We start from the raw sequence: 15,586 nt of genomic DNA, 5'->3' as shown, positions 1-15,586 counted from the left end.
AGCAAGCTCTACTTTCCATGTAACACCTCTTTCTTCTTCGTCTGTTATTTTATGAAAATTTATCTTCAGTTGTTTTTATCGTACATGTAGGTATTTGATATACACTATACTTAGGCCGTCCAGTGCTGCCCCAAAAACTGTACCATTTTGCACTAAATCTTGTATCAAATTAAAATTTATTTCCAATGCTAAAACTTATACCAAATGAAGAGTTTTTAATCATTTTCTTTTCATTTTTTATTCTTAATAATTTATTTATTTAAAAAAATATTTATTTATTTACTTTACAAATTACTAAATAAATAATTATGTTAAATTAAAAAAAATTACATTCATTAGTAAAATTAAAAAACGTAGTACAATTAGTAAAAATACTATAAAAATGAAAATATTAAATCAAATAATAATAATAGTAGTAGTAGTAGTAATTTATTATTATTGTATTAAAAAAATATATAATGATACAAATACCCTTCATCAGTTATTTGGCAAATGGGAAAAGGGCAAATTTGTCTTTGCACATTTGGTACAAGATGGTGCACAAACTTCAGTGTCAAGCTTTTGCACCACCAAAATTTGGTATTTTGGCCTAGTATTGGAGATGCCCTATTAAAATCAATTTTGTTTGACAAAACGGTTTATTTACTTGAATTAATCTCGGTTTGTGTATGCTGTTGACAAGGACAGGTTCAATTTTATGCTTTCCGTATGAGCTGCACACGGATGAGTATAAATGTATTTGTTATTGCCATTGGTTAATGGCTAAATGTTTTGAAGAGTTTTTTAGTGACAAGTGCTACAAAGAGAGAATTTTTACTGGGGATGATATTGAGTAGATCTAAAATGCTATAAAGAACTCGGCATAAACTTTTTTAATCAGTGTGAATGCCATATAAACAATGTAAAGAGCCTTTTTACGAACCATTGCTATGAAAATTGGCCCTAAATTGAAGTTCTAATGGTAACGAATGGCTAATCCCACCGACCAGAAGTTACAGATGCACCATTGAGAACGATGATTTGTCAAGGAAATTAAAAGCATTTGACATTATTCTTTTGATATTTACTATCAGGCTTCTAACATCATTTATCTCAATAGGGTCTATTGTTTTGTTCCAGTTAATTTTTCAGGCAATCTATTCTCAATTATTCTCCCTCCCCTCCCTAGATTGATTTTTATGTTTTTTGGAGTAAGTTTACATCCTGTCACTATTAACATCCTCATTTGCTAAATATTTCCTTGGAAAATCCCTCTGTTTATGCGAATAAATTTCTGGTCTTGTTTTATTACTTCCAGATAAACCTACTTTCTCGTTGTTTCTTGTATCTGATTAGTCTAGTTTACTGATGTTGCTTCCTTTCCAAACACAGCACCAAAAAGCTGTTTAATGCAACCTCCTGGGGGTAGTTCTCGCTCCTGGCAAGAGTATTATAGCAACTGGTAATATTTATGTGTTGATTTCTGCACTTCCCTTTCTTTCACAATAATTTAGGGCGCTTAAGGAGCGTTTGTGTATTTCTTATTTCTTGCTCTGGTCCTGGTGTTGGATGAATCTACTAGTATTCAAGTTTGTAAAGCCTCCAGAGAACAATGAAAAGCCAACAGATCAGAAAGGCAAAGTGAAGTTTAAAATCATGAGCCTAAAGATGAATGGACCGATGGACTACATAGCAGAACTGGGTTGTCACTTTCTTCTCCTGATAGCTTTATTTCTGTGCACCTATCTTGAAAATAATTTTGTGCTGCTGGCTATGTGCTCATACTCTTTTAGTTTGTGCTTCAATTGCAATAATTATGTTTATTGGTCTTGTTAATATAGTGACTGCATATATTATTGAAAATAATCGCATTATCAAGGCTCTGGAAAACGTGATTTGTCTAAGAAAGTCTCTTTGAACTTTCTCCTGATTGTTTCTAATCATTTCATGTTGTCTTGGAACACTTTGATGAGCAGAAGGATGAAGTGGCTGTGGAACAGATACTTCGGGTTGTATTTCTAGATGTGGAACGTCCTAGCCCAGTAACGATTCTAGACAGTGGTTCCTACAACATATACTGCATTTGCTGAACTACTTTGAAGCTTCATCTTTTGCATGCATTTTTACATTGAAAATGTTGATTTGTGAGATTATCTGCCTGCTGAATCTTTGAAGGCTCTAGAAAAACTGAAGCGGCAGTTGGCTGAAGCTGAGGCTGAGGCTGAATTGGAGGCTCGCAAGAAGCCTCTAGAAGACGCAGGTCCAACATTTATTGGTGAAGGACTTGTCATTGATGAATGGGTATGATATCTTTTGATACTTTAGAAACTTTTCTCTTGTAAGATTTTCATTCCCTTCTCTGTTTAGTATTTATTCCTGTCTTTCTTTTCCAAATTCTATTTTTTTAGAAAGAAAGAAGAGAAAGATATCTAGCACGTCAACAAGTTGAAGGGACAGACTCTGTATTACTGTAGGTTTGTTGTTCTCCTGCTGCTGGAAATTTCTGTTCTGGGCTTTAGATGAGTATAATGAACTTTTTGTATCAATGAACACTTTGTTACAAGTGTTGGTAGGAGATATTTGACTGTCAGTGGGACAACTGAGTAAAAACTGTAATTTTTAGGCGATGAGTTTGGCCTGTTGCCACATTTATGTAGATATTATGATTTTGCTTCTTTGAGCATGGAAAAAATATATATATTTCGGGTTTCTTTAAGTTATGGCTTGCATTTCTTCATCTCTGTTAGTATTATTTGAACTTGTGGCCAAATTTATTTTGGTTTCCGTGTTGCGTATCTTGAAGAGAATCAAGAAGAAAAATGGTATTATCATTCTCTTGTTGGAAAATTTGATTGCACATTGATGATTCCAATCTAGAGTTTTTTACTACTGCACCTGGAGTTCATCACGCATTATCTCAGGGATCGAAAAATTTACTGACGGACCTTCCATTTCTGTTTCGGGAAAAGGCTCTAATGAGACCAGCTCCTCGAAGTCCATTCATGAGGTTGGAAGGAGCCGGAAGGTGCAGTGCTCCCACCATACTCAAAATAAAACAAGGATAAAGATTATCTAAGCTGAAAGGTAAATAAGTATGAGAAGTAGGAAAAGAAAGAGATGAAAATTAGAATAGATAGATAAATAATGAAGACTACAAGAAAGTTTTACAACTTTTTGAGCAGTAACGATTGAAGAGAAAGATTAAGCATAAAATAAGTATTGCAAAAAGCACGATATTGAAATCTGTGGTCATCATAGCGATTCATTCTATTTTTAGAAAAATGTTCTAAAACCTACTACGGAACCATTGAGCCAGGGCCGTAATGGTGACTCTTTGAGAAGATAAATATAAGAAAAAAGATTTGTCTCGATTCTATCTATATCTTTCGACATCTCATCTATATAATATGATAATAGTTGGTGGAGGATCCTTGTGTATAGTGGTATAGATCTTTGTTTATTACTAGGAAGGTGGGCTACTTTCGTCTAATGATCATGGTAAATTCAAACTTGTAGTGTTCGATCGAGACTATATCATATTGAAGTGGGAAGACAGGACCGAATTAGACAGACACAAGAAGAATTGGTTTCATCCAACCAGCGTGAAAGTCAATTTCTGGTCAGCTAACTAAGAATTCAATAGAAAATATTGCTTTCCTAATTCTTTCTCAATATAACAATTTCTTGTAAGCCAAGAAACAAATAATTCAAGTTGTAATACGAACTACTCCGTGGAGAATCTCTAACCAATAAGCTACGACTACGAAACGAGTTGGATCTGGTTTAGTGATTGTTTCAATGCTCAAATCAAGGGGATAGTCCACTTATTCGATAGAAGATAAGCCTATATGTGTTGACTCTACTTCAGTTCCTTCTTCGTAGACTTATTTTCTGTATATACTTGTATCTTAAATTGAATATCTTCATTTGTTGAAATATACAAAATTATGTTATTTTCCTGAAACGTGCTTGTAACTGACCTCCCATAATACCACTCAATCGAACTGATAGGAAAAGAGAAGTCTCTCTCCCCCTTCCTCTTTCCCATTTCTTTTAGATTTTAGATTTTAGATTACTCCTTAAGCTGGTAAATAAATCTTGAGAAATTTCTGTGCTTAAAGTTTTGGGGGGGAAGCTCTGCAGAGAACTGGATATGGTCCCAACCAATGAAGCTAGTACCAGAGGAACTCCATGAAATATGGGAGTTTGTGTTTGGATCATTCGCCATACTAAACATTGTAGTCAGGAATGGAGGGGGTGCTCCAAACTCGCGCAGTCCTTTTCCAGTTTTTAGTCTCAGTGGATTCGAGCTTGGAAACTCTATCACCAATATTCATCATTGCAATTTTTCCTCAAGCTTTCAAGCTTGACCAAGAACAAAGTACCTTATTTGTGTATATATGATTAAAAAGCGAAATAATGCATGGTGTTAATCCAAACAAGAGTATATATTTGACAAAATCAAGACCCTTTAGTATTTTTTTCTTGATCCTCTAAAAAAATTAGTATCAAATGTATAGTTTTGAATTTAATCTCTAGCTATGTATCGTTTGTTATTTAACATCCCCAAGAATGTGAATGACTTTTGATACGAAAATGCTAAAGTGATTGAAAATGGTTGACAGAAGGGCTAACCGCCTCTCACATATCGCGGATCCTGTTTGAATAAGAAATTATTCATTCCCCCTTTTCTATGGCGTCACTGTCAGGGAGGTTGTCAGCCTCCCTATTCGTGTAGCATGATTCCTTTTGATATTGTGAAGAATTATAGAAAACTAACATGGGGTGGGTTTCATGTGAATAAAAAATTGTGAAAACATCCACCCTACTCATCCCCCTCGTGTGTGTTTTGAAGGGGTTTTGTCCTTATATCCCAAAAATGATTGTTTGATCAGCCCTGCTAAACAGCCCCTCCTCCAATAAGGGGGCCAAATAAGCCCCCTGGATGAGTAGATTAATTCATGGGCCTGGATGAGTAGATTAATTCTTGTTTGATATATGATCATGTAAATATCCTAAAAGTTTTGTAAATTTAGGCCGATTAATCCATGGGTCGCATTTGATATTCATGGACTTATGTTTATACATGTCTACACTTGTTCAATAAAATTCTCAAATATAGAATTTTTAATTTTAATTTCAATACCAAGCCTTTTGTGCTCTTAGTTTTTTAAGGGAGATTATAATTTCTTCCAAACTTACACTAAAATCCATTAATTCACTTCATTATAATTTTACACTCCGTTTGATTTCCATTTATATTAAAATACATTTTTCTCTCTCTGTTCTTTTTAATCACTAATTAAAATAATATTACACGTAAATCAAAAAAATTTCCTTATTTTTCATCCACACATTCTCCATCAATTTACTATTCTAAAATTCATTTTCTCTTAAAAATGGGTACAAACACCTATTTAATATAATTTCTCCCAAGCAAGTACCTGAAAGAGTTGTGAACAATCAAACTCGCGTTTAACGTTAATAGAGGAGTGAGATTTATTTTAAGTTTGATTTTCTAACACCTTGTATAATCTACTATCAGAATTATGTATTTATTTTTCATCATTGAATCGAATTGCATGATAATTATGTCATCAATTATTCAACTTGCTGAATAATGAAGAAATCTAAAGTAACTTTTGCATGTCAAATCCCTTTCACTCAAACTTTCATAACCTTTTTAGGTGCACTGTAATAAGTATCACATTTTTGCAGGACCAATTATCTCTTGAGTCCACAAGTGATGTACAAAATGCTTCCTTTCGCAAAAAGTTGTTCATGTATCACATTATTCTTTGATTTCGCATAACTAGATAAATTTGAGCATATTTGATATGCAATACTGAATATAATTAATTCTGTCGAGTTTTGTCCCGTTGCATATTAGAGGGATAATGAAAGGAAAAAAATCTCAAGAACCGAGGACAAATCAGTCATTACAAGACTTCATCATGAGTAATATTTGGATTAAGAGAGTAATTGCACTTTGTCATTGATTATTTGATTTGATACAATGGTAAACCCTCTATCTACTAAAACCTATAACCCCAAAACGTTTCCACTTTTAGTTAATTACAAAGGTTAACTGTATCTAAGCTTCATCGGAATAAACGCCGGAAAAGCCCACGTCATCTCGACAAAAAAAGATCAATCTCAATCAAATTCTCTTCATCGACTTCATTATTATTATTCTTCCCGTTTAGTTCAATTACTATCAACCCTTCTTTATCATCCTCTTCCCACCGGAAGCATAAGTTCTCAGATGACTCCCGGTCTTCGATCGTCAGGAAATCTCCCTCCGACGAAGTGTCTGTGTCGAATTTCGGGTAATACAGTGACAAAGATGCGTATTTTTCAATTATAGCCATTTGTGCCTCTCTCTTTCCCTCCCAAAACCCCTCGTTTCCTTCTTCTTCACCTTCGTATTCTTCATGTATAACCTCCAATGGTGCCCTCACGTCCCATTCCACAAAACACTCAGCCAAAACACTGGGACCCAGATTCAAATTCTGCTTCGGATCGCTGCGGGATTCACACGAAACCCGGTTGAGATCATGAAGCGAAAATTCTTCATTCTGCGTTAATAATTTCTCGGTGGAATTGAATTCCGGGGAATGGGGTCCAGTTTCCTTTTGGGTTTTTTGACTTGCACCGAGGCGGAGAAGATAGAGTAAGATAATTGAGGTAGATATTAGGACGGGGGAGAAAATGAGTCTATGAAAAAAAGCTGGGAAGTACAGTAGAATCAGAGTGTAGAAAGTGAAGATGGTGGAGAATAGAGTGTTTGAGCTAAGAAAGGAGAGTGTTTCTTGAAGAAAGATAAAGAAATTGGATTCTCTTTGTTTTTGCTTCTCCTCCATTGATGAATTTCTGAAGATGAAAAGACACTCAATTGTGGGAGATATTTATGAGTAGGAAATTCATCGAAGCCAGGTTGGGCTTAAATTGAAATTACATAATTCCATTATCGCATGCACTAACACAACGCCACTGTGCGTGTATCAGTGTATGAGAAAATAAATTTTTCAAGAAGAGACTGCTTTAATAAGTTTTAGGCTGGATTTTGTTGGTGTGGGTGTGGGGATGATGAAGGCATCAAGAAAAGCAAGTCTCCCTACCGTAAAATTTATAAATTCATGTATAATATAGGCCATTGTTTCGCATCCATTTTAATGATGTTTTAGGAAAAATATATTTTGAACTTGCAACTTTTTAAAGAATACATGGTTGAAAAGAAGAAAATTTTTTATATTTATGTATAATATTATTTTATTAAAGAATGTATAATTAAAAAGAAGAAATAAAAAATACATTAAAATTAAAATGAAGTCCAAACAGGGCTATTATTATGATTTAAAGTAATAAGGATTGTCAAGGACGCTTATTGTCTTTATGAAACGTAAGCTTTATAATCTAATATCTAGAATTGATAATCATTATTTGCCTTCCGTTGCATAAGAGTCAAATGGTTTCCTCTCATAAAAGGAAGTGTGGGAAAATTTTCAAGTTTCCACCTTTTAGTCATACATTCCAATTTAATCTGATAATTGAAATTCAATTGTCTTTTAATTAAACAACAATTATGCTACATAAACAGGCTCAAAGACAGGTTAAAAAATGGGAGGACACATATCGACATATGATTGGACAGTTTGAAAATAAAAAGACAAACATCCAAACAAGTGCTGCCAATTAAGTCCGTCTGCCCATTTTTGGCTTATCTCTGAACATGTTCAAGCATCATTATTCTTCAATTAAAGAGATTGTCTATCATTTGTCAACAAAACGATCAACAAGATATACACTAACTCACATAATAACGTACAACATGTGCCATTAATTAACTAATTTAGGTACCCACATGTACAAAATTCACACTTCCTCAAACGAAAAATAAAAAAAACTTGTAACAAAACCAAGTTTCGCCATTCACTAAGCACGTAGTTTTGCTCCTCCGTCGTTTAATTTTGTGTACATACATGTCCTTTTCTGTCGAATGTTCATTCATATATATGTATAAATATGGAGATGTGTGGATGAAGAGGAAAGGCAAGGGAAAAAGAAGGATGGAGATGTGTGGATGAAGAGGAAAGGCAAGGGATAAAGAAGGTGCTTGAAATGATATGTAAAAAGTAGATAGCTTTTTCGGGTTCTCTAACGTGGCTGGGATGGATGGTTCAGCGAATCATATAATGTTATGTTTGTGGAGGGAGGAAGGATATGCTTCCAATTCGAATAAAACACTATATTTATAAGCAGTAAAGCAACAATTTTGGTCAAGTGCGTAACTCTCTAATTTTGTACAAAGACCAATATCTCACTTTTAATGGTACTTCTACAATTCTTTCGAATTATTATTACAAATTTTTTTCCCCATCCTTAGTTGAATATATCTTGTCGGGAAAAAGATCCAAAATTTGCTTTTCAAGCGACGAATGAAATATAGAAATCTCTTACAAAGAATTTGAATTATCCATAAAAATAATAATAATAATAATAAGTCGTCCAATATTAAATCTCTTACAATGAATTTGAATTATCCATCTTCTTCAAAAGTTCTCAATATGTTTTTCGATTTCGTATTTTGCTTACATAATAAAAAAAATTCAAATCTTCAAATTGACTCTGATATCACTTATTGACCTTTTCAATTCTTGCTTTGAATATTGTATGTATTTATTAGATTGTGATACAAATCACAACCTAAAAATCCTACATTACACATGAAATTAATAAATGTAGTGTCAACTCAAACAGTAAAAGAATTTTTTTGTTAAACCATCAAATTTATTGCAATTGAAAAAGATTAAAGTCGAACGTAAATGTGCAACCACACACTTCTCTTCAAAACATCATTTAACAAAGTCTTCTAACTAAATCAATACGCGCAACTACTCCAATCATCCACAGCATGTTAATTGCCATACCATAAAATTTTCAAACACTCACAAAACAAGTGACCTAAATTCACAATGTTGATTCAGTCTCCACCTTACACTTCCTAAATTCCTAATTCATAAGTCCCACCATACCAATAAAGATGCCAATCATGCAAGTCTTGAATATTTTTATTTCAATCTCACCCTTGTGAAGAAAAATTATGTGCAAAGAAAACCTACCCTACACTTTCTTTAAATTTACATATTTGTTCTCATGGGTCATACTCAACACGGTCTGATTAGATGAACAAACTAACTTAAGATACGAATGATGTAAGAACTCAAGGGACTCAACACGTTTTTAGCTTTTTCGTCATACACATATCATGTTAAAGAAGTCAATAATGCAAGTTTGAGTGATCTTTTTTCCTCGATCCTTTGTTGGGAAATATTAAGATCGAAGCAAGAGGGCACGTCGTGTCCTGCTTTCTTGCTTTAAAGATGGAGGGAATGGAAATGGCAGTTGTTGGTTGTGGCAGACAATGAATCTCAGCCGTCAATTCAATTAGAACTCTTCAAAGACAAACGCTGTGCAATTGGAAAGTGAAAATTAGGGTAACCCAAAATAAAGTTTCAATAGTTAATTAATGACCGTTGATGTAACTTTAGAGAGCAAATCACGTGGGTTGGGTCCAGCTGTAATTGCAAGGGATTTTCAAAAAGTATTGAATTTTATTTAGCCATATTTGGTTGGAATTGAAATCATTTTTACTAGATTTTAATAAAAAATGATGAAATATGACTTAAATTAAAATCAGTTATAATTGATTGATTTAAATTAGAATCAATTATAATCAATTGATTTGTTATTTCATAATAGAATAGCCAATAATTAGTTTGATTGACAAAATCATTAATAAATTCAATGTTGACATTTATTGCGACATTAGAATTTTGTTCCTATATATTTACTATTAAGAGTCATTATTGCCCTTGCTTCTTATTTGTTATTGAAAAAATTAGAAAATCTTCAATCCTTTTGATTTAAATTGGTGTTCATCATAATCAATGATTTTGCCAATCAAAATCCAGTATCCTATTACGAAAATGTAACGACAATTTAAAGTCTCAACACTCAAATTATAATCAATGTTTTCGTTGTTATAATTTGAGTCTTGAAACTTTGAATTGCCTTCACATTTTCATTGTCAACTACAAATGTTTGCCAATATCATAGAAGTGTTATCAACTTTCAACTTCGTGTTAATGTTATCAATTCGCTACTTAATTCATTTAAATCTTATCAACTCCCCACTTAATTCGGATCTCATCTTTTTTCTTTTTTTTAAAAGAAATTTTGAAGGAGTACCAGCACCTACTTATTCGTTCATAGCATGTTTGATTTAGTGGAATTGTACAATACTAGACAACTTGAAAGATAGTTGCAACATTTTCCTCGACACCTAATTTCAACAAGCAAATCCATAATGCAAACTTATTAAAGTTCAAAATCATGGATGCGGGAAGAAGAATTTAATTCCATTTTCTTGTTAGTAACTTTGTAACTCGATAAAAGAATTGAAAATGAAGAACGTCATCTCCTAAAATAAAGAACCTCAGTTGAAGTATTGCACATAAAATGTTTTTTTTTTTCCTATTTCTATGTTTACACTCCGAGACGAACCCGACCAACACTTTCTTCTTTGTCACGAGGTATTTATCCGAGGTTTCCTTTAATCGACTACTCATCGAAACTGCACCTATTTGGACGGGAGAAAATCCATACTCGTGCTTGAGAAGCTAAAATCCCATTGACTTTAACAAGAAATATTGATCTCAATCATTTTGACTCACAATGATCTTCTCCAGAGACCTAAAATGGGCAACCTTAAGCATTTCTCAATCAGACCAGATTATAGATCAAAGTTGAATACAGATGTGATCACACATCATATCTCATCTAAGGAATCTCAATTTAATCCATAATTAGGTGATAGCCCAAGTGCCCAACACAAATAAATAGCCACCAACAGAAAGGTCGAACTCATTTTCTATCCAAGACTCAAAAGTACTTTTTAATACAAGAGTCAGAGGGACTTCAAAAGATTCTAATGTGCCATTTACATTTTGTTACCCTAAAGGAAGGCTCGAAGAAAATCTCACTCCAAGAGGCCAATGCGAGATCGTGCTTGGTAATCAAGCTATACTTTTCAACATCATCACCCATAATATTTCAGGACTCGTTCAATTTCTACTTGCCACAGCCCAGATCTAGTGCCCCCATGATGAGGATAAAAACTTTCCACTGCTCATGTGGCAAGAGAAAGCCCACCAAGGGCAGGAATGCAATTTCACTATTTGCCATCCTACATTTTCAACATCAGTACACTCTCCAAACCAATGAAAATACATTGGTCTCTACAGCAACAGTATGTAAAATCATGCTATTTGATTCATTGAAATAAATCAGAACTAGTATGTTGACTTACCTATACACACACCCTAAGATCATGGAGCAAATCTGTCACGAGCCCTCAACTCACCAATAGAGAGAGAGAGAGAGAGGTTCATTGTCTTCATTCATTCATTTGAGTATAATCTCTTCATTCCTTGCAGGTTAGAGTTAATGCCAGCCTACATTTTTTACATCATCCCAAATCAAAGAAAACATTCTGATACTGATAATTTAGTGCAGCATCAACACGAAGAATAATTCAATATCAAAATTAAGACATTTGAACTTCCAAGCTATACAGGAATATGTTATTAGATTGATTCAAATAAATCAGAAGAGTGTGCTGATGTACACACCCTAAGATCTTTATCAAAACAGAAGGGCCAACTCGGCCCTTCAAGAAATCCGTAAACTATTCCTGACTAAAATCTACATACATGTAAACAAATAAAGACAAGCCTATTCCTGACTAAAATCTACATACATGTAAACAAATAAAGACAAGCCGAACTATCTTCAATGGAATAGTTGAAGAAAACAGGCCTGAAGATATTGCTTCAACATGTACAAACAATTCCAACCTGATGTACTATTTCTGCAACAACTAGAACATTGCATGCCTATACTATACATAACCCTCAATTTCATATCTCTGTTTCCATTGCCATTAAATCTTTTCGTGGCTAATTGTCTTCGCTACCAGAAGCGAACAAGGCCACTGAGATGGCAGCTAGCTTCTTTGAACTCAACCGAGACCTTGGAACCCTAGACTGCTTTGGAGCATTAGGAGCTTCAATGTCATTGAACTCACGCATATCCTCCACGTTCTGGAACCCAACGGTCTTCCTTGGAGTACTATATGCAAAGTGCCACCGTTTTGCAATCAGAGTCTGTTTATTCAAGCAAAAATCCCAAATTAATATTCAAACTCAAGTAAATTCCCAGGGGAAAAAAATTAATTAAAATAAAAATCTTTAGGGCCACAAAATCTTACCTCATCTCGTATTGATTTTGATACTAAAACCAACTTCTTCAAATCATCATGCTCGACACCACACAATATCCTAATCTGCAAAAAAAATTCTCACCATTTTAGGAACTCAATTTAACGAGACATTCTAATTTTGTAACCATAATACTTTTACTAATCAACCATAAACAGTTATATATACTTAAAATTACCCATTTAAGCATAATTTTCTCTACAATACTGAAAGAATTGACTCAGAAAAAGGGTGCTAACCAGAACGTCCTGAGGCAGGGCTTCAAGAACATACTTGTCTGAACAGAGAACTGAATTTTCATAGCACTGTCTCTTTGTCGGTGTGGTGAGATTATAATCATTATGACCATCAAACTCCAAATTAATATTCGACAAAGCAACCCTTTTCCTCCCAAACGATGTACTCCTCACCAGTCCCACCCCATACCCTTCATTTGCTCTATTCACAATTGACTCACATTTCTTCCCCAACACCATTTTTTGTTGCTATTCTTTCTCTCTTTACAAGCACAATCAGATTATCCAAAAAAAACCAGAACCCAAATTGAAATGTTCAAATAATAGATTCCAACTAGCCAAAAACAGTCAAAAAATCTATTTCACTTCCTATAAATCCTTTCCTGGCAGAAGTATACAATGATATATATTAGTGTACAACATTCCAAAATCGTGAGAAGCCCTAATTTGAGGCAGAGAGTAAATGGAGATTGATGTAACGGTTGTAGCGTAAAAGGAAACAAGAACAGACTTCCAAATATATTCTATCTTTACACTTTACTGTATATCACTCTCCTTTATATACAGTCAAGTTTTCTCATTTAAAAATGGCTTTTTCAAAATTATTTTTTCTTTTTGGGTTTTTTAACAAGCGAGTATCATCAAAGGCTAAAAAAATCTGCTTCGAAAAATATTTGAGATTTTCTAGAAATGACTTGAATTTTCCTATTTAAAAATGGAAAATATAGAATACCCAAAAACTAGCCGTTATGAATGGTTAGGGAAGCAAGTTGGGTGGTTCTGATGACGTGGCAAACAGTGGTCAGTCTTTATCTAAAACACGTCTTTGGTGATGTGCTATTTACACTTGACGCGTAGTTTTAGAAATGACAATTGAATAGGATGCTGACATGTGTAAGTTTTATGGATCAAATGGTCCAGATTCGGTGTGGAGAAATGGAGAAAGCTATGGATTCTAAATCGGCGGCTGAAGCGTGTTGACGGCTATTTACAGTTTATACATGTTTTACTTGGTCATTCTGTGGAATGCCAGCCAATGGGAATGGAGTTCACAGGTCGGCATGGACCACCATCGTTTGGCCCATAGGCGTGATTACAGGTGGAACCGCTAGTGGGCTTGCCTCGGTCGAACTCGTTTTGTGATGAGCCATTGATCGAATCACACACATTTTTCACAGCTGGCTGGTTTTGGATTCATGGGCGGACTCATTTTTTGGACTTTTTTCATGATCCTATGTCTTATTTAACAAAAAAAGTTGATAAAAATTTTAACGGTCATACTACATATACAATCGAAGTTGACAACCACACATATAAAAGGGGATCCACAATGAATAAAAAAATTGTAAATCCTCTCCTGTGAAGAGGTTGTCCACCCCGATTGTACAACTAGCGAAATTCAAATTTTATGTAAACTCAACAATTAATTTCGACCTATTTTATGAGATTGTTATCCACTTTTTAAAAATACATTTCATCAATTTTTATCTAAATTTACAACCAAATTTTTTTTTTGATTTTCAACAAAACCAAACAGTGACTTAAATTTGTGGATATAAATTGAGCTCGAGTGTCTAAATATAGAGCCTAGTTTGTGGATATGAATTGAGCTTGAGTGTCTAAAAATTGAGCCAACTCACTTGATCCATTGTCACTCTTTCGCGTGATGATTAAAATTGAATATTAACGTATTTATATATTTTTCAAATTTTTACATTTTCGATACTTTGAATTAGAACCCTTGTCAACATTAAGTTTGAGAACAAATAACACATCAACACCATCTCTCAAATTTATAATCGATATAGAAGAAGTTTGACCATTGGTGAGATCAAACGAAATGTTCGTTGGTTAGTCATACATGTTTAACTAGTCTTTTTGAACAAGTCTTACTTGAACTCGGGTACTTATATGGACCAAGACATAACGCTATAAACTTAAGCAAGAAAAATAAAAATTATAAATTTGTATGTTTTTCCTAATAGAAGTTAATTGCTTGTAATTATTCAAATTTGCTTGAAATCTTAATGATTAAGTTAATTTTAATTTAATAAATACACTTTAAATTTTATATTTAATTCCATTAATAACACAAGAACCAAAAATTTTAAGGAAAAGTATGGAATTCCTAAGAAGGTTTTAAATCTGATAATAAATTCAGATTGAGAATTAATTTGGCCGAGTATGTATTTGGAATAAGTTGAGTATAAGAAAGAACTAAGGGACTGTTTGATTGTAAAGATAGAATTTGGGTAAAAAAACAAATTTCAGGGAATTGAATTGTCTAAAAATTGCTTTACTGGAAATTGTCAATTATTGTATTTGATTGGTATAATTTTTCATATGAAAAATGTTGAAATAAAAGTATTTTTGATATTCGTTTGACTTTGTTTTATATGAAAATTGTTAATTAAAGGGATATAATTTATTGTATTGGGGATCTAATGTTTCCATTGTCCAAAAAAAAGCCAGGAAAATCATCTATCTTTTGGTGTTCGTTTGACTTTATTTTATATGGAAATTGTTAATTAAAGAAAAATATTTTTTTTTATAATTAGGGATAGAATTTATTTCCATTGCCAAAAATAAAAAAATTAACAGATCAGCCTAGAAAACCAAGAAAATGTCCACTTTTTAAGAAAACTAATTCCATAAAAAAAATATACTATCAAACAGTCAAAAAATGAAAATTTGAATTTGAATTCCCTTTTTTATGGAAAATAATGGTCAATCAAACATGGCCTAATTGTTACAGACTTATAGTTCAAAGATTATTGATGTGATAAAACAAATAAATAAAAGAAAAACGAAAGTTATGTGAAAGGAGCTCAATTTTTTTTTTAAATAAATTTGAATGAAGATAGAACGACTCTTTAATGGGTCCTCATATTATGGAGGGAAACAAATTGAATTCTGGATTCCATCTGGAAGGGCGTGGGCGTGCAATGAATATCCGTTTAAAATGATTTATTTAAATATTATTTCATAGAGAAATATAAAAAACACGTGTAACAATAATTTCATAAAGTA

At 33.3% G+C, this 15,586-nt stretch overlaps 3 protein-coding genes across 3 annotated transcripts; 1 reads left to right on the top strand and 2 right to left on the bottom strand.

Moving 5' to 3' along the window:
* Positions 1 to 1,940: 1,940 nt before the first annotated feature.
* On the top strand, positions 1,941 to 2,626 carry LOC111368239 (vesicle-associated protein 4-1-like; the record flags this gene model as incomplete). Its single annotated transcript, XM_022989488.1, has 3 exons — positions 1,941 to 2,021; positions 2,155 to 2,280; positions 2,388 to 2,626. Coding segments are annotated over 3 exons (273 nt in total), but the record flags the coding sequence as incomplete, so codon positions are not given.
* Positions 2,627 to 6,110: 3,484 nt separating this feature from the next.
* On the bottom strand, positions 6,111 to 6,842 carry LOC111368238. Its single transcript, XM_022989487.1, has one exon. It carries the CDS (start codon positions 6,840 to 6,842, stop codon positions 6,111 to 6,113), a length of 732 nt encoding a protein of 243 aa, XP_022845255.1.
* A 4,760-nt stretch (positions 6,843 to 11,602) lies between these two features.
* LOC111368588 (F-box protein SKIP27-like) lies at positions 11,603 to 13,274 on the bottom strand. The gene is made up of 3 exons (XM_022989925.1): positions 12,560 to 13,274; positions 12,311 to 12,385; positions 11,603 to 12,206 (listed from the first exon to the last, which is right to left on the bottom strand). The coding sequence occupies exons 1-3, from the start codon at positions 12,794 to 12,796 to the stop codon at positions 12,000 to 12,002; spliced, it is 519 nt and encodes a 172-aa protein (XP_022845693.1). The 5' UTR covers positions 12,797 to 13,274; the 3' UTR covers positions 11,603 to 11,999.
* Positions 13,275 to 15,586: the final 2,312 nt, after the last annotated feature.

Source organism: Olea europaea, chromosome 19, assembly GCF_002742605.1.
Source record: "Olea europaea var. sylvestris chromosome 19, O_europaea_v1, whole genome shotgun sequence".
Lineage (NCBI taxonomy): Eukaryota > Viridiplantae > Streptophyta > Magnoliopsida > Lamiales > Oleaceae > Olea > Olea europaea.
This window is presented reverse-complemented; position numbering and strand designations above follow the sequence as displayed.